General features: G+C 38.4%; 1 protein-coding gene across 8 annotated transcripts in view; it reads left to right on the top strand.

The window, feature by feature from the left end:
- Positions 1 to 19,822, top strand: part of pde4b (phosphodiesterase 4B) — a 352,571-nt gene that overhangs the window by 319,330 nt on the left and 13,419 nt on the right. For 7 of the 8 annotated variants that reach the window (XM_003226759.4, XM_008119709.3, XM_003226758.4 and 4 more), the window contains 2 exons: positions 418 to 530; positions 19,646 to 19,739. In XM_003226759.4, the coding sequence (XP_003226807.1) occupies positions 418 to 530; positions 19,646 to 19,739 (207 nt within the window). Of the gene's footprint in view, positions 1 to 417; positions 531 to 17,458; positions 19,078 to 19,645; positions 19,740 to 19,822 lie in introns of those variants that run through there. The other variant, XM_016997034.2, reaches the window with a different exon arrangement.

The raw sequence follows: 19,822 nt of genomic DNA, 5'->3' as shown, positions 1-19,822 counted from the left end.
AAAATCCCCTCTGCTTAGAAGGAACTGGTTTTCCGCTTCTGCTGGGTTCTGTGAGTGCATCTCCAGGCAGATGAGCCTGCCAGAGCGCGTCCCTCCTCCTCCTCCTCCCTCTTTCTCTAGAGGAAGTTTGTTGGTGTGTTACTGACTTTGCTTGTTCAAAGCTGGCAAGAACAAAAAGAGCCACCGAGCAGGAGGAGGGGAGAGCACACTCACACACCACAAAACCACAACAGCCATTCACAGCTGAGACGTGCATTGATTTGTTCTACAGGGGAGTGGAACAGGAGCCTCCAGAACTCATGATGAAAGAGCACTGTAGCTCCTACGGCAGTATTGGTCCAAGCCGTGCCGGTGAAGCCACCATGGAAAGCCTGCCATCGCTCAAGCCTAACTACATGTCTATGTGTTTGTTTGCAGAAGAATCTTATCAAAAATTAGCAATGGACACGTTAGAGGAATTGGACTGGTGTTTAGACCAACTTGAAACCATTCAGACCTACAGATCTGTTAGTGAGATGGCATCAAATAAGGTAAGAAAAAATATTTTTTGAAGAAAAAAGCATATTTTTAATTAAGCAAAATGCAGCAAGTGATCAAGGTGTAGGGATGTTCCATATACAGATTATTGGAATATTGGGGATGAGATTACTTGATGAATTCTTCCACTTCAGTCAACTTGTCAAATTGCTCAGGACTGTTAGTTCCTCTTGTTACACTGATGCAAAACCAAGCCAAAACAAAACTGGAAAAGTGTCACTGAGTGAGATCAAAGTCTTTGAAGTAAAGCACATCAACTTTCAAGTTTTTGTTCTTTGGTATTATTGAAGATGCATAAAGTATCTAGGTGGTATTTCATTTCAGGAATAAGACAAGTTGCATGTTTATGTACCAAGAATAATTCCAGAATTGTTTTAGATTGTTCTGTAAATAACTAGAAAGTGTGAAATGAAATCAAGTTTAATTTTGACACCAGGTTTTCTGTCAAGGTCCCAGTTAAGAAAAATTAAATCAAGTGTGAAAAATGATTTAGGTCAGAAACTTTAAATTCAACAGATTATACATTGTTATAAATGGATCATAATGGACTGATTTCTATTGGAACATTAAACTTTCAGAAATTAGGGCTTTCCATAATTCCATCTGTCAGGGGTGCTTTGACTGTGATTTCCCTGCATGGCAGGGGGTTAGACTGGATGGCCTTTATGGTCTCGTTCAACACTATGATTCTGTGAAATTAAATTAATTGCAGTGCTACTAATGATAAACTATTATGTTCACTTACAATGCAAAATATATGAACCTGCTTTTATTTTAGTTATTATATTGTACTTTGTGTACCGCTGTTAGCTCCAGCTCCTGCCAACCTAGCAGTTCGAAAACATGCCAATGTGAGTAGATCAATAGGTTACCTCCAATGGGAAGGTAACGGCGCTCCATGCAGTCATGCTGGCCACATGACCTTGGAGGTGTCTACGGACAACGCCGGCTCTTCGGCTTAGAAATGGAGATGAGCACCAACCCCCAGAGTCAGACATGACTGGACTTAATGTCAGGGGAACCTTTACCTTTACCTATAATGACAATTTGCCATTTAAATTGTTGGTTCGGTGACAGACAAATTTCTAGAAGTTGGAAATTGTATTTGGAATGTGTAGTTATGAAATTACTACACATTCCATGACATTAATCTAATTAGAATAATAGAATTATCAAGCTGGAAGAGACCACAAGGACCATCCAGTCCGACCCCTAGCCCTGCAGGACTGCACAATCGAAACACCCCTGACAGATGGCCATCCAGCCTCTGTTTAAAAATCTCCAGAGTGGGAGACTCCACCACACTCCAAGGTAGCATATTTAACTGTTGGACAGCTCTTACCATCAGGAAGTTTTAGGTGGCACATTGATTCCTATTTAATGTACTCGATTTAGGAATTAATTGTAGTTTTCTTTCTTTAAAAAATCTCATTGTCCCTAACCCCTGAAAACTTACAAGTGAGCATTTCACTCACTCTACATCTAAAAAGTGAAGTCTTTTGTATCAAAGCCACACCTTATTTGGCTAGCGGCCTGAATGCTGATGACTATCAGGGATCACACCCGCCTCCCGCCTCCCTCCTTTGGCTTCGGGCAGCACCTTCGCTGGGATCCCAGGCACTCTTCCATGGAACACATGGTGCACGTCTGTCTGGGGAGAAAAAAGCATTATTCTGCAGTGTTGATGCAGAGACCCCGTTCTACATCGTTTAATCAACTTTGCTGTAACATATGGCATTCTCCAGGTGTACTTGTTAACACCTGTGTAAATGGCATTATTTAATAAGCAAGCTGTGAGGAGTAAAATGTACTTCTCCAGCTGCAAAGGTATCAGTTTCCACATGAACTTTTCAAGTTTTAGAATGCAATAGAATCAAAGAGTTGGCCCTACATCCTTCTTCTCTTTATATTTTAATTTTACGTTACTTGTTGCAATATGTAGTGTTAGCTCTCTTTTACCTTTGAAATAGTTAAATCTCATGCCTATTGGGATGATCCAAATGACAGAATTCACAAGCCCATAATAGTTGAAAAAGTTAGTAACTGAAATCTTTTTTCTCTTGGGAAAATTAGTAACTTATCAATCTACATTAACATAGAGATAGTAACCAACATCATAGAGCAGTGGTTCTCAACCTGTGGGTCCCCAGGTGTTTTGGCCTACAACTCCCAGAAATCTCACCAGTTTACCAGCTGTTAGGATTTCTGGGAGTTGAAGATCAAAACATTTGGGGTCCCACAGGTTGAGAAAACCACTGTCATAGAGCTTAAAAAGAAATAATGGGATGTTTTGTGAGACAGCCAGCATGATGTAGTAGTTAAATCACTGGACTTCTATCCTGGAGACCTGGATTTGAATCCCTGCTCAGCCATAGAAATGCATTGGGTGACTTTAGGCAAGTCACATTCTCTCAGCCTCAGAGGAAATCAGTGAAAAACCCCTTTGAACAGAATCTTGCCTTATGGTGACCAGGTCACCATAAGTTGGAAATAACTTGAAGGCACACAACAAGAAGTTTTCACATAGCAAAAGGACCCACATAAGCTGAATGTTTCATAGTTTCATCATTTGTTCAGTCTTCTATCTGACTCTTAGGTTTTAAAAAAGGAAGAAACGATAAAGATAGATACACTTTGCTCAAAGGACCACAACATTTCTCTCTATTTATCATTTTCCTTTTTGCTACATAGTGAAAACAAAAGATGTGCCTTTATGGTTTTTAGTTTTATAGTACTGAAGGTGAGTCATGTAGCTTGCACTTACCATTTGAGAGCAAAGGATAAATTTGGGATTTTCTAAGTCTTTTAAGGAGCCTCTTAAAATATTTTCATTAATTAAGCTATTTCCACATCTGTAAATTATCTGAATAATTTGCCTTCCTTCCGTCAAAGGCTTCTGCATAGAGATTTGGTAATGGCACAAACAGCCTGATGTTTTGAAAACAGGATGTTTCAAGCTCCCCATTAGTAAAGAAGAACGGAAAGAGAAACAGTATGAAAAGGAAGAAAGCAAATAGACCCAGCATGATCCCAAGTGCAAAAGCTGTATAAACAGTGACCTATCTTCCTGACCTCTGGTATTGCTAAGTTCCTGGCCCCATGCCACTGAAGCCCAAACTACGTCATTTGAGAATGATAGTGGGCATGGCACAGCTGTTGTAAGTGTGACTCGAATTTCCTGTCTCCTTCCTGACAGACGTAGTTTTGAAAGTACGGCATTGCAAAAACAGTAGACAAAGGAGAGACTCGTTTTGAGTGTCTCTATTCAAAGCTGTTTCCCCAAAATCATTGAAAGATGTGTAAGAGTACCACTAGTGAAAGTTTTCAAGGCACTTCTAGTAAAAAAGATGCACATGTTTGGCAAATAAAATAATTATGTGTAAGACGAGGAATCTAAAATCTGACAGTTTCCAGTTGAAGGGTTTAAAGTTGTAAAAGTATGTAAAAATCATGGAGTACACTTTTATTTTATTTTTTTAAAAACTATGTTTCTCTACTGTGGTTTGGACATATATCAGTTGCATAACAATAACAAATCAGGACAGTAAATAAAGAACAATACTCAGAAAACCGGGGAATTCCAGACAGGAAACAATCAGGGCCTGCTAACACCTCCCAACAAAGATTCTCCCAGGAAGGAATCAGCAAGGCTTTGAAGCTGCAAGGCCATTCAGTGCTAATCAAGGTGGCCAATTACAATATTCACACCTACCTCCAGCAGACAAGAGGTTTTTTTCTCCCACCCTGGACGTTCCACAGATATATAAACCCCACTTGCCTAGTTTCCAACAGACCTCACAACCTCTGAGGATGCCTGCCATAGATGTGGGTGAAACATCAGGAAAGAATGCTTCTGGAACACAGTCATACAGCCCAGAAAACTCACAGCAACCCAATGATACACAAATTTGGTCAGCCCCATTTATTTGTAAAATAGAAATTAACATATTTATTGTTGCTGTTAGTTAGTTGTGAACGGTATATATTAAATATAGAGATAGATAGAAACTCCTCAGCAGTAGGTGTTGTTTGCAGAGTAACAGAAATAAGTATGAGCAACAAGGAGTAGGAAGCAGCATACACAGCACAAGTAATGTGAGCAAACAGCCAGAGTTTCTAAAATAATGTTGCTCACTGCTCAAGCTGGAGATAACTGAAACAGACTGGAGCAAAATGGGAGTAAAATAAAATAAAAATATTAAAAGATAAAAGATAAAAGTAAGGAAAACCGTGACGATACTGGAGCTCAGCTGAATGCCTCTTAACTCTCCTGCGTCCGCCTCCTGAATCACTTATAGATAGATAGATAGATTAAAATATATGTGTGTGTTTTGATTAATAGTATGTCCCTAACTTATTTTTATATTTGAATGTTAGTATTCTATCCACAGTTTTAGAGCCTGATTATTGTTTGTGAGACCTTTTGCAGAAGTGGCATTTTTCTGGAAGCTCTTTAAATTCATTGCAGGCATTAGAAAGATGATTGTATCTTCATCTTTGCTAGAAAGAGAATCACATAACCCTTTAGACCTAATATAACAAGAACACTCCCAAGAAAGAGATAATGCTCAATTCATTCTCATATTATAAAAAATGAAAGAATCATTTCAGTAATACTGGGGGGAAGAATCCCAGTAGGTAGGTAAAAGTTTTGACATGGTTTAAAGGTCTTGATAATTTCAGCCCTTGTAAAGTTTTGTTAGAAGAAGGGAAACATGAGTTAGTAAATAGTTAGAACTAATTAAATTAAATTAAATTAAACTAGTTAGTCCCAAGTTCTGAATGAATAGTGACCGTTTTCCTGGCAGATTAGTTTTATAAGCCTTGTTACAGGAAAGGGGTGATTGCTGTTGATGCGTGCCTTCAAGTCATTTGCAACTTATGGCAACCCGAAGGTGACCCTATCACAGAGTTTCTTGGACATGAGAAAGTGTGACTCACTCAAGGTCACTCAGTGCATTTCCTTAACTGAGTGTGAATTGAACCCTAGTTTCCAGTTGTAGTCCAGTGAACAAACCACTATGCCACACTGGCTGCCAAGGGTAATTGTTTAGCATATAATTAGTTACACTGAACTTGAAATTCCCAAGTTCTGTAATACATTTATCAGACATAAAATCAATGTCTCACTCAGCTACAGCAGCCATTTTTTTTGTTATGCCAGACAACCAATTTGCACAAGTTGTTGAAATGCTTGATAATCTGATTTAGTCTCTGGCTAGGTCACAATGTTTGTATATTGTCCTGTCTGCAGAACGTGCACGTCTTCCCTTTTTATTTATGTCATCAGCTCTTTTATTTATGAAATGTTTGGTTCAACTGAAGTAAATTGGGCATTGGCTTTGGCAAGACAGTACAGGATGGTTGTTCAGATCCACTGAAATGACCCCGAGGGCTATGCATCTCTACCTCACGTAGGCACTTGCTAAACGGTTTTATTGTCTTTGTTATCTGTAAACTAAAATCTATTAGTGTATACAAAACTTTCATTGCACGATTTCAAAAGGGGATTTCAGTCACATAAAACACACAAGGTCACGCCTTGCTTTTAGGAAACTAAATAAAGTAAACATGAGGGCACTAATGTAAATTCTTGAGGTAACTCTGGATGCCTGCCAACTGTCTATGTGCCTCTCTGCACAAAGTCCATATTGAGAAAGGAGGGGTATCCTATTATGGGTCTGCCAGCTCCAAGTCTTGCTCCCTTGGTACGCGATGTTTCCCTTGAGGTGTGCCATACTGTCCTTGCTTTCAGTTTACTCTAACTTCCTTTGTGTATGATACATTGCACAATACCCAAAGACTAACTCGGGCTAGAGAGCCAACCACTTCCGTTTCCTTTGTTTTTAAAGTGGAGGCTAATAGCCATGAAACAGGAAATTCTGTCCCAATTTATAATCATCTATATACTCTTCCCCCCGGCCAGCTGTTTGATTGTCTTAACTGCCCCAGAGACTTGTATCCAAGCAATTATGGAAGTTCCTATAAGAAAGAATGTCTTGAGTAGTCATAAGAACTGTTCCATAATTGTGAATAGATTTCTTTAAGTCCATAGCAGTCTTGTACAAGTTCCAGGATAAACATACCCTAGAGCAGATTAGTAAATATATTCATTGTTGAAATTATTACTAATACACTCAATGAACATATTTATGGTATTGTTTCATAATGAGACTTAGGATCATTCCATCAGATAATATCTGGATTGTGTCACTTCATTCACAATTACTTTATTGTAGCACAGAGTAATGCAAGCAATTTCTTTAGTTGTGATTTGGGGCTATTTAGGATGTACATTAAATCCAGAGAGTGGGTGATAGTTTTTATGGCCGTTGAATTCTCCTGTTGTCACTCTGCTGTCAATTTTTGTTCAGAGCAAGAAGACTTGTAGTCCGGAAGTTCTCCATGAGCAACAGTAATTCATTAACTCATGAGTAAAAGAAGTTGAAGGACTTGGTTTTAGTGAAAAGGAGCTTTTTTTCTATTTTTTTTTTTTTTAAATTAAAGGAAACGTTTGGCCAGATTCAGCTTGTATTTGGATCAAGGATGTGACCCAGCATGAGTTCAGATGGGTCAAAGTTGATTTCTGATAGCTGTTTGCTCTACTGGGCTCAATCTGAAATACTGTCTTTCAGATATTTTGCTTTCAATTTTTTTTTTCGTGTCAGGAGCTACTTGAGAAACTGTAAGCCGCTTCTGGTGTGAGAGAATTGGCCGTCTGCAAGGACGTTGCCCAGGGGACGCCCGGATGTTTTTGATGTTTTTACCATCCTTGTGGGAGGCTTCTCCCATGTCCCCACATGGAGCTGGAGCTGATAAAGGGACTCATCCGCACTCTCCCCGGGGTTGGATTCGAACCTGGCAGCCTTCAGGTCAGCAACCCAACCTTCAAATCACAAGGCTTTAAACCACTATGCCACCGGGGGCTCCTGCTTTCAGATTAAAAAGAAACTTTCCTAACCTAACAGGCTGAGAATCCAGTATTTTTCATTTTATATATCCCATAACTTGGATGATGCAGGACACCTACTATGATTTAATGAAGTCATGGTTGCAAGAGTAGAATGCAGATGGAGCCTTCAGTCTGCTAGATGGTTATCTTGGATTTAATGAGGCAGGGCAAAGGAACAGACTGATACTTTTCTTTGCAAATTTGGAAGCTGTAAAGTTCCTTTCAAACCCCAATTACTGGTGGTCTTACATTAATTAAAAACAGTACTCCATAAAATCACACAACATTTGTCCAGGCAGCCCAGTAAAGAAGTTGTTAAGAAAATGACTTTGTGAAACCATCTTAGAAGAATGCTGGAACTGAAGTAAGAACACATAAGTCATGAATTTTATTTTGTTGGGGAGATTGGTGCCACACATGTTTGGAGGGATTCCTCATATATCACAAGTACAGTGTGTTTCAAAAAGATGAATTTTCCCAATTTGAAATTGCTATACCTCTGCAACCAGGAACCACCCATGAATGAAACTCTTAGCATTTGAAAAGGTGGAGCATAGAATTTCAAAAGATTACCACTAGATGCCTCTTCCAGTGCATAAATCGCCCCTAACCTCAGTCATTCACAAGATGGCGACTCAACAAAACAAATATTCTCAATTTGCAGGGTAATTTTTTCAGATTTGTTTCTGGCTTCAAATATTTGGTAAAATTTGATAACTTGATAATTCATTAAATTATTTGTAACTTTTTGTGTAATTGTAACATGTTGCCATCATGAGGTATACTGCTTTGAAATTGGATCCATAATTTTGAAACACTTTAGAATCAAAGAGCCCCCATCTAGTTCCACTTAAATGTTGCTGAGATACTTGCATATAGGCTTTCACATGGTCGGGTTCTTCAATGTGATCACATTTTTCAGTGGTAGTGATTTAAGTACAATATTACTCAAAGGCAATCATGGAAAAAAGTTATAGTGTAAACTGGGGAAAATAAAACATATTCAGCTGCAATGCTCTGACTGCAAAATCTGCATTATTCATTTATGTCTTTATTTTGTACTCTTATGGATCACTCTTTAGGAGCCCCGGTGATGAAGTGCGTTAAAGCACTGAGCTGGAGACTGAAAGGTCCCAGGTTCAAACCCCGGGAGCGGCGGGAGCGGCCGCTGTTAGCTCCAACTCCTGCCAACCTAGCAGTTCAAAAACATGCCAGTGTGAGTAGATCAATAGGTACCGCTCTGGCGGGAAGGTAGCGCTCCATGCAGTCATGCCAGCCACATGACCTTGGAGATGTCTACGGACAACGCCGGCTCTTCGGCTTAGAAATGGAGATGAGCACCAACCCCCAGAGTCAGACATGACTGGACTTAACGTCAGGGGAAACATTTACCTTTTTACTATGGATCACTCCTTCCCAGAAAATACAATATTTGTTGTACCATTTGAAGCATCTCATTTCAGCTTTTTTAAAAAAAATCTCATCACAAACAGCAGAATATTTTTTGACCTCAACTGCAAAATAAAGAATGTGGGAACAGAACAGATCATTTTATTGGAAGTAGACATTCAGGAAAATGTACCTTTTTGATTCTTTAGTTCTTGTGCCAGGATTGTAAAATAAATCTCTCTGTAAGGTATAAGCATACATTTTCTCACCCTTTGTAAACTGATGTTTATATCCTCTTTGGAACAGTGCACAAGTTATGGTTCTTTGTTTAAGTTGGAGTACGGTGCCAAATAAAGGATTTAGTGGGATTAGCAAGTATCAGGTTTCCCAAACCTGCCACTAGACAATGCCAACCTCTCCCACGTGCTCTTTCCTATTGTCTTTCCTCCTCACATGGATCTTCTATAGTAACTCTTTTAATAAGACATCCATTTAAATGCAGGTGCCAGATTAGCAGGGAACAATGTTCCCACTGTGGAGCGTGTCTGGTTACCGGAAAACAAGTTCACTATTCTAACAGAATTTCTGATGTGTCATGGCGTGAAATGGGCTGAAAACCTTTTCTGTTCTTTCAAACTATCTTGACAAATAGTAGTAATATGCAAATCAGAGACAGAGGAATAAAGTTTACAAGGAAGTGCCCACACCTACAAGATTTGGGCATAGTATACACTGAAATAAATGGCCACTGTTCAGCTAAAGTTTGTTGACTGCAACAGAAAAATGATGTGTGCTTGACTTGTTCATTTTTCTATCATAATAGAGTTCTTTAGTTTATGTGAATTGAAATCCAGAAAGAGAAATTGGTTATGCCCAGAGAATGTGGAAATCACCTAGCAAACAGGATTTTTCAGTTAGAGATAATAGTATATCCCATTTCTATGGCAGACATGCACCTGAAGTACGTTTTCGGTTAAAATGTGATTAGAGTTTTATACTTAATTGGATCATTCCCTGTTCTGTGGAAATATCCCAATTACTTAATGATATACGTTTATTAAAAAGAACCCATGCCTGTAAACACCAAAGCAAAGGTCTTACAAATATTTTTTAAATTTCACTGCATGGACAGTCCTAACTTTAGTATTCAATAATACAACTTTCCACTTCAGGGTATTGCCTAGTTGCTTCATAGATTCCCTTCCAAGTTCTAGGGACTACCTACACCAGCAAAAGAATTCAGCTGCAATTTGAAGTATTCTTCCCTGGATTGACCCCATTAGCACCACAGCTACTCCAAATAAACCATGTTCTATTGATAGCCATGTATTTTCCATGCCCACATGCAAATCATTACAAAGACCTTGTGCCATTTTTTCTCCCCATTAGTCTTTATGTTTTATCTGTCAATCCTACCACCTACATTGGGCTTTCATTAGATCCATCTCCCATTCAAGCCCCTTTCTCTCTTTGTGTCCCAGTGAGTGATCATGAGTAAGGGAGGGAACTTTAAATGTCTTTTAACATATATTTCATGAAATGTAACATATACACACCAGTGAGCAAAGTATCTCAGACCTTAGGAAATGGGAGGTGAGCAAGGTTCATGGCAGGAAGTTTCCCAAAGGGTTTTAACTAGTATCCACACTTTTCTTTTACTTTAGTGAATGTTTGTATGCACATCTCTGCTTCAGCGCGCAAGCAAGCGAGTGACTAAGCTAGCAAGTGAATGTATGTATGAGTCACTTTCTAACCTAGTAAGTGGCTAATTGCAAGGGATCAGATGGGAATATCCCCCAATCAGCCACAGCCATTCATTTGGGTGGAAAGGCAATCAAACTGAGAAGAAAGGGGGAGAGCACATGCTACCTGGTCACACAGTCATTCACTTGCTCATACATACGTTCACTGAAATAAAAAGGTCAAAACAAGGGCCCTGTCCACCATGATCTTTGACTACTTCACATATATACACATACATGGAGTTCTGAAAGGGACACTTCCATTTCAGAAGGCCTGCTAGCCTTTAGAAATATGCACTGAACATTAAAAGAAAAATGGCAACACACACCACACACAACCACCTACAAGCCTGTCCCACCGTCCAGTTACCCCCCTCCACACACACACACTCCCATGTCCATTCCAATCCTGAAACACATGTAAGAGATCCAGATTTTCCTAAAACTGTGCATCACAAAGTGAGTTTCATATTAATGCCTAAAAAAAGTTCTTTCACTGTGAACCATTGTGCCTTCCTAAAGCACTGAAAACAGGAAGGGTACGATTTATTAGACCTGTGTTGACAACCTCTAGTTTTCTTTTCATTTCTTGACTGCAATCTCCATTCTTTTTACAGAATTGTAAATATATATATACAAAGTAATTGACCAAAATGGGCACTGGAACAAAATGCTGCAGTCAGTGATAATCTTAATCCAAAATCTATATTGTGGTGATGGCTTTATTAGGCCAACCAAAATTGTAGAACTCGTAGGCTTTTTAATCACGTAATGATGGGAAAACAATAAAGATGCCTGTTGGTTTGCAAGGTATCAAGGTAGAGTCTGTGTGTAGACTTTGGAAATAGGTCACAGCCTCAGTGGCCATGAACTGACTGGGAATACATGTAGTAAACAAAAGGTAATTAAAAAAAACTGATCCTGCATCTGAAAATACAAAGCACCCTCCTTGAAAATTAGGTTGTTTTATAGCACCATTATATTTTCATTCATGTAATCAAAATACTGTGCAGGTTTTAAAATACAGTGTTCCCTTACTTATCGCGGGGGTTAGGTTCCAGGACCACCTGCAACAAGTGAAAATCCACAAAGTAGGGACACTATATTTATTTTAATATTTATACATTATTTTAGTAGTTATACACTATTTTAAATCTTTATCAACCAATCGTGTGTTGATAAATTGCCTTCTCCTCCCGTTGCCACATGGGCTCCTTTTCTCTCTCTTTGGCTTCTCCTTCCTCCCTTCCTTAGGCTGTAAATTGTAATTTTTTATGATTTACAATAGTCTTTTAGAGTATATTGAAAAACTGCATAAGTAATACCATATTTGCTGAACACTACATGTGTATTGAAATGTAAATTCTACTAAGCTCACCCATACCGTAAAGACACTTTACTGAGCAATACTGTATTGTGAGCAATACTGTATGTAGGATCATATTACTTTTTGCCAAGAGAGTCAGTGTATTTTACTTAAAAGAATGCCCCACTGAATTTAAACAACTTAGTTCTCAGTAATAGTTTTTAGTAGATTTTCAGTACTGAGTCAAATTAATTTAAAGCCAAAATCTCGCTCACACTAAATTAACTCAAAATGTGACCGTATACAAAGAAGATGTATAGAAGGTCCACATTCTCCAACACGCAACATGTAGCTTTCTTTCTCTAGATACATAACATGCCTCCAGCTACTGTGACCTAAAATTCTTCAAAACCAGTTGAATTTTGCCCATGCACTTAGTTTAATCTAACATACTATAGCTGCATTCTTAATGAGACCACATTTGTACAAAACCCATCTGTTGCAAACCAGCTCCCAGAAGAATGAAAGTTTCCCCTTTTCCAAGTGGTCAGAACAGACAACCTTTGAAGACTCTTTTTGCCTTCTGGTCATCTGTGGAAAGTGTCATTTAGAAGTCTTCTGACAGAGTTGCAGGATCTAGAAGCCAGCAGCTGTGATGGCTAATCTTTTTCTTTCTCATGGATGAATTTCACATTTGCTCTGGCAGCAGCTCAGTTCCCTTGAGAAGCAGATTCTGTCAGTGAGATCTTATAGAAGAAGCTTGAATTGTCTGGAGGCTGGGTTCAAATGAGGGACAAGCTAATATGCATAAGCACAGCAAGTTGCCGAGAGAGAAAGAAGCATCCAAACTTCCTGGAGAAAATAGAGTTCCTCCCTTCCTTGGGAGGGCTGCAGTTGGAGAAGTGTCCATACACTTTGTGTAAACATCTATCTGAAGCAACCCGTTCTTTCTGTCAGTTGTGCAAAAACACATAATGAGCTCAACATTGCACAGAATGTTCCCTTTTGAGGGATATACTTTGCACTTGGCTTTCTGTCATTTAGTTTGGCTTTCTGTAGTCACCTCTTGCCTGTTAAATTACTGTTTGCCCAGTGAGTGAAGGTGGCTATTACTGCAAATATAAAACATTAAGTTAAAATAAAGCTTGCAGAAGAAAGGAATGAAAATGTAACAGAGGTTCATGCAAATCTGATGGAATGTTTCTCAAAGGCTTGACATATCTATAATGAATGGCATGGCTTCGGTATCACTGAATTAACTGTTGAATATCACAACACTTACGTAAACCAGTGTGAATCAATAGACCGGCTCTAGTCAGAAGTATCTGTATGATGTCTTGAAAATAGCACAGCAACAAAAGCATCATCATACTTAGAAGCTCTTACAACAAGCAAAGCTAAAAGTTAAAAAATGATTCAATACAAGGCAGCATTGATTAGCGGGTAATTGCTTTTACAGCAGTTTGAAAATATGCATAACATGAAAGTTTCGCAAGTAGGATTTTATTTGCACTTATGTCTTTGTATGGATTGTTCAAATTACATGGTGTAAATAACTCTGCCTATACAATATTTTGACATTATTACACTATCCTGATTAAATTTAATTCTTAGTGAGAACAGACATATTTTAATAATCATAAAAATGTTAATGTTTCTTGAAAAGTATATAATACAAAGTATTTTTCATGATCTATTGTGTATATGCAATATATTTCTTTCTCCTTTCACTCTTATTGATTTAGTGAGGATAATATTTATAGAGCATTGCACTTAATAGCATTGGTGGATTTATGTGGGAAAGGCTGCTAGCATGACTCCCTTTCTGTGGATCATTTGAGATCATCCAATGCTCCATAAATTTGCACACTGTTACAGTGTCAGCTGTGTGCGCAATTTACACAGAATGTGAATAAAAATACAATTAGAAGGGCTGGCCCAAATGAGCAATTATTGTGCACAATAAGTGTTTTATCAAAGAGAGCATTAATGAATCCTTCCTAGGACTTTCTCTCTCCTTAAGTTCAAAGGTATTTTCAAATGGCACAATTTACACTGTCCTTAGAAAATTAAAGTATTGGTGAAGTGAATGGAACTTGTGTTCAGTTAGGCCCCTTTTCTACTAGGTTTAGTGAAACTAAGGTATGGCTATTTTTCTCAGTTACAAGGTTCGATGTGTCTAGAATTGTCACTTAAATTGGACACATATATCTTCAAGGAAGTGAGGGAAAGGAATAGAGATAGCCCTTCAGCTGCTATTTCCTGAGAGGTGATTATTCACCTGCTGCCATGGAAATCTTGGAATCAGTTTCAACTTATTGATAGCCAGGTTCTCCAACCACAGCCAAAGGCACTTTTATTCACTTCAGACTCAATACCTGATTGAATTTTGTTCCCAAGATTTCAGACAGAGTAAAAAAAGAAAAGTCTTTTTTTGCCCCATTGATCCCTAGCTTCAATGCCTTAATTTAAATGTTTGTGATCCTGGCCAAATTGTGTTGGGCAGAATTATTTGAGTCAGTTCTCAAAACCAACATCCTGGTATTCTTCTATATAGCAAGACAGAGATGGGGATAGATACAGATATAGATGTTACACCAGTCCATTGATGTGAGTCCAAAATGAGATTCATGAGCTGAGAATGATTCCCCCCGAGTGCCGACACAGCTGGGATTCATGACCTTAACGCTGGGCATCATTCACACCTTCTCTTGCCCATATCTTGTGACATATTCCTAAGTAAACCCACCATGAGCCAGGAGAAGAGTGACGCACACTAGAAGCAACCCTCATCCATGTGATGATGTGCTCCTGCAGCCTCCACTTTGAAGTATAACATGCTGGCAGGCAGTTTTAAAGGCTCATTTTCATAGTCAAATTGGAGTAATCGTCTACTGCTCATTTAGTCATTGGCTTGCTGGAAGAAAGAAAGATTTCATGCAGCTATAGTGGCTTATATTTTATGCCAAAAACAAGTCTGAGTCCACACTGCCATATAATTCAATTCAATGTGCATTTTATACAGTTGTGTGGAGGAAAAAGCCTCCCAGGACCAGACTGACTTGGAGCTGGAGCTCAACAGGATCAAACAAAGTGCCAAGGGGATTCAGCGGAGCAAAGAACAGGCCGAGCAAAAGGCAGAGAAACTGTGAAAGGGGTCTAAGAGTTCACATTTTAGTTTCAGATGTATCTAAATTTCAAATCATTTCAACTGGTCATGCTAGCTGGTGGATTCCGGGGTGTTTTTTTAAAGCAATAGAAGAACCCCATCTAAAAGTAGCCATGGTTGTTGATACTGTTACTGGGTGTTCAAAGGCTCAAGGAAAAAGTGACCTGAATCCTATTGTGAATTCTAACCAGAGTAGAATGCTGTTTCTTACTCAGTATACCACTAGTAGAAGCCCCCCTACTTATTTTCAGCACAATCAGCACACCTATATATCTTAATAATTGTTTTAATATTGATATTGGTTTTTGGTTTTAATGTATATATTTATTTTTTTCTGTATGTATGTATATGTATGGCATCAAATTGCTGATTTTCTGTAAGGCCGCTATGAATCCCCCTTTTGGGGTGAGAAGGGTGGGATATAAATGTAGTAAATAAATAAATAAATGCCAATATTTAACACAAAAGCTTAGACAAGTGCATACCAGGTACTCATTTGATCCCCCAGCTGTTTCTCTGGTCATCAACTTCAAGCTCCACTCTTTCTGGTGGAGAAAGCCTCCACATGCAGTGGAGGGTGGGCACATGCAGTTGCCCACCCTGGTTTAACAAAACAATTATTTTTTCTTGATATTAGACAGAGAGATACCATTAGTGATCAATGAGTCCAGAGTAATGGGGTTTTTTATCATGTATCAGAAGCGAACTGAGGGTACAGTTGTAATGTATTTAAAAACACAAACAGTGTTTAAAACTTGGCATTATACTAAATGTCCTTTGACCAGTAGCTGGTTGCTTGGAGTGCCTCTGGTGTTGCTATAAGAAGGCCCTCCATTGTGCATGTGGCAGGGCTCAGGCTGCATTGTAATAAGTGGAGTAATCGGTAAAGAAAAAAAAATCTTAATTTCTGCCCAGGCTGCTTTCTTGATTGTGGTTAAAGGAGATGTGTTTACAGCATGGCACAAGCCACACTGAAATAGCTATCTCCATCCTATTGTGTGCATTCAGTGAAAAACAAAATATGATTCATTGGCTGAAAAGAAGGTGAATTTCCCTTTGCCCAAACAGCTCTGCTCTGAACCATTGTTAGAAGAACAAATGGATCCTAAAATCAACAATGACAAGAAGCTATAAAAATAGAAGGATAATCACAAGTCCATATTTGGTAAGATCGTTCATATCACAAAACAACAACTGTTGGGAATTGAATGGACAATTACAAAACAGTTGACAAAGAACCATGTATAGTAGTCCCCTTTACTCCTTCAATTCTCCCAGTTTATCAAGGATAGGCCCAATTAATCATCTACTGTCCCCCTTTGTTAGTCTGGCTTTCAAAATGTTAATTCAGCTGTGTGAGAGGATAGAAAGCTGCCCTTGCTTGTAGGCTCAGGCAAAAGCAAACTGATGCAGGCACTCCTGTTTTCGTCTTCATTCATAATTTTGCCATGATAATCTCACTCTGATGTGTGTGTGTATAATCATTCTTTACAGCTTCCTAAATTCATACTCATATCTTGAAGCAAATATATATATATATATACAGTAGGGTCTCACTTATCCAACATAAACGGGCCGGCAGAACGTTGTATAAGCGAATATGTTGGATAATAAGGAGGGATTAAGAAAAATTCTATTAAACATCAAATTAGGTTATGATTTTACAAATTAAGCACCAAAACATCATGTTTAACAACAAATTTGACAGAAAAAGTAGTTCAATACGCAGTAATGCTATGTAGTAATTACTGTATTTACGAACACTGACTACAAAAATGCATTGGATAATCCAGAACGTTGGATAAGCGAGACTCTACTGTGTGTGTGTGTGTGTGTGTGTGTGTGTGTGTGTGTGTGTGTGTATATATATATCCATCCCTCAGTGGCGCTTTGGGTTAAACCACTGAGCTGCTGAAAAGGTCAGCAGTTTGATTCTGGTGAGCAGAGTGAGCTCACGATGCTAGCCCCAGCTTCTGCCAACCTAGCAGTTCGAAAACATGCAAAATGCTAGTAGATCCAGCCACATGACCTTGGAGGTGTCTATGGACATCTTCAGCTTAGAAATGAAGATGAGCACCACCCCACAGAGTTGGACAGGACTAGACTTAATGTCAAGGGGAAACCTTTACCTTTACTACTGTGTGTGTGTGTGTGGACAGTTAAATAAGAACCTCTGGTTGTCCTTTTTTTTTTTTTGCTGCCCCACATTGTTGATTTTTGGACTCATTTGTTCTTCTAACAATGGTTCAGAGCAGAGCTGTTGGGGCAAAGTAAACAACAATTCACCTTCTTGTCAGCCAATGAATCATATTTCGTTTTTCATTAAATGCACATGTCATATGAAGACACTGAAGTTCATTTCTTTACAACTCTGTATGCGTGAATGTGCACCGCTTGAGAAACGAAAAGAGAAATCTTAATATAGTTCCAAGTAATAGCTTAAACTTTCTGGTTCATATGCCTTCTGAGATGATAGTGATTGTGACATCTTTTGGAGTGGGGAATAAAAAGAAGCGGATGAAAATAATTTCATGGAAGATGGTGCTCTTATGCAAGTTCGAGCCACTAAAAATCATCGTTTGTTATAAAGGGAGGAGAAGCTATGTTAACAGGCCTACTTTATAACCCTCTTTAGCTCTGTAAAAATATATTTCAATGGGTGGAAGTGCTGCTAGAATTCCTATGGCGAAGCCATTCTGCCTGTATGACAGTAATCGGAAGGGATGCTTTACAGTAAAGAGGCTGATTGCCATGAAGCCCTGTTGCCATGGCATTCTTTGGACCAGCTGTATATGAATTCTTGCAGGGAGGATGGGAAGTGCGAGAGTTTCGATGTATTTCAAAAATAGCTCTTCTAATGGAAGAAAAAAAACTATTTCATTCAGGAAAAAGAAGTATAAATCCACATTTATTTGTAGAGTTTTCCTAGCTCCGGGAGGTGGGGGAGGCAGGGAGAAAGCAGCATGAATATGATTCATTGGTAGTGTCTGTTTGTTCCTGATTCATTACATTTCACTGCATAAAGAGATCTTTGCCTGGATTCTTATGTCAACATGGGAGGAGACATGGCTTTGAATGAGCCAGTTCCGTGGAACCCTGACATCTATCCATCATTTTGTATACAAATAATAAAATTAAAATAAATAAAGAAAAATGAGTAAACTACTGCTTTCACAGATCAGCAAATGGATATTGAGATTTGCTCTGCCAATATAACAGACCTTGCCATGTTCTCTGTGTATTATAGAATGGGAAACTATTTGATATGGCTTAATTAAACATTTAGAAATAAACTCTGATTTTATCATATGCTAGAACAGTATTGGATTTTATTCAGGAGGTTTTACTCTGTCAAGAAATTCCAAACAAGATTTTATGTTAAAGGAGGGGGAAAAAAAATCTACATGCTAAGGCAAGCATTAAAGATCCAAATGCGTGAGTGAGAGGGGGTTTTCCAGAATGATAATATACTGATTTGGGGAAGGAAGAGGATTTGCTTGAATGTGCACAGGACTTCCTCCATTTTTTGTAAAGACGGCTGTATTGCTAAAGTCAGCAGTACCTGCAAAAGCTGTCGTCATTTCTTCTTCGTTGCATTCGGCAAAGGAATACTAATCTGGACTGGGAAACCCCTCTTTAGCCAACTAAAGGACCTGGACTATTCATAATTCATAAGTGCTTCAAGGCAGCTTGCTGGAAACATTTGGATTAGTGTTGGCTCCTTCGTGCAGTCCTCTCCTTCACATCTTCTTTGTGTTTTGCCAGTGGATGAGTCTTTACAGTCTTGGCATGAAGCCATGATTGCTGGAATTTCAGAATTTTGCAAATAGTGATTTTTCACTTACGAAGAAATTGGGAATTCCTTCTCTTTTGAACTGTGGATTCTTTGTAGGGGATTTGTTTTGTTTGTTGTTGGTGTGCAGAGTCTCCCAAAATGCCTGAAGCAAACTATTTATTATCTGTGTCATGGGGCTACATCAAGGTGGGTTGTTTTTAAAAAACAGATAACTAGATCTGATTATGTTCCACGTATAAAGGATTTGGTATATATTACAATTATATTTAAACATATAAATGCCTAACTCAGGAGTAATTTAGAACGCAGGCTAGCACTAGCATACTAATAGAATGATGTGAAAACAAAAAGCATAATTTTGTTTCCATAGTAGGAAGTATGTTTGTTTTGTGCATATGATAATCTAAACAAAGTGTGCAAGCTTTTCATTTTTCCTCTGACAGAAATTGATTTATGTTGAAATTGCCTTTATAGCATATGTGTTATTTGATAGCAGTTTGTAGAGATTTATAAGCCATGAAAGCAACTATGATATCTAAATATAATGTGGTTTCTAAATATTCAAAAGTTCATCAAAATATATCTAAACAGACTTTTTCTTGTCCTGTACTAACAGCACTATATCCTAAATTCTTATATATGTATAGTCTATTCCTGAAATTATAGCTTAATGAAGGTTATTTATTCTACCCAGTAAATGCATATATTACTCAGAAAGAAAAATGTCTAATTTTAATTTTCTTGTTACCAACAGTTCAAGAGAATGTTGAACCGGGAACTGACACATCTTTCAGAAATGAGCCGATCAGGGAATCAAGTTTCTGAATATATTTCAAACACCTTCCTAGGTAAGATTACAGTTGCAACTAATTCTATGTGGGTGGGATTTGTCAAGCATAGCCAGTGACTAAAGGGTTCTTCCATAGGCATA

The sequence above is a fragment of the Anolis carolinensis genome, chromosome 4 (assembly GCF_035594765.1).
Source record: "Anolis carolinensis isolate JA03-04 chromosome 4, rAnoCar3.1.pri, whole genome shotgun sequence".
NCBI lineage: Eukaryota > Metazoa > Chordata > Lepidosauria > Squamata > Dactyloidae > Anolis > Anolis carolinensis.
This window is presented reverse-complemented; position numbering and strand designations above follow the sequence as displayed.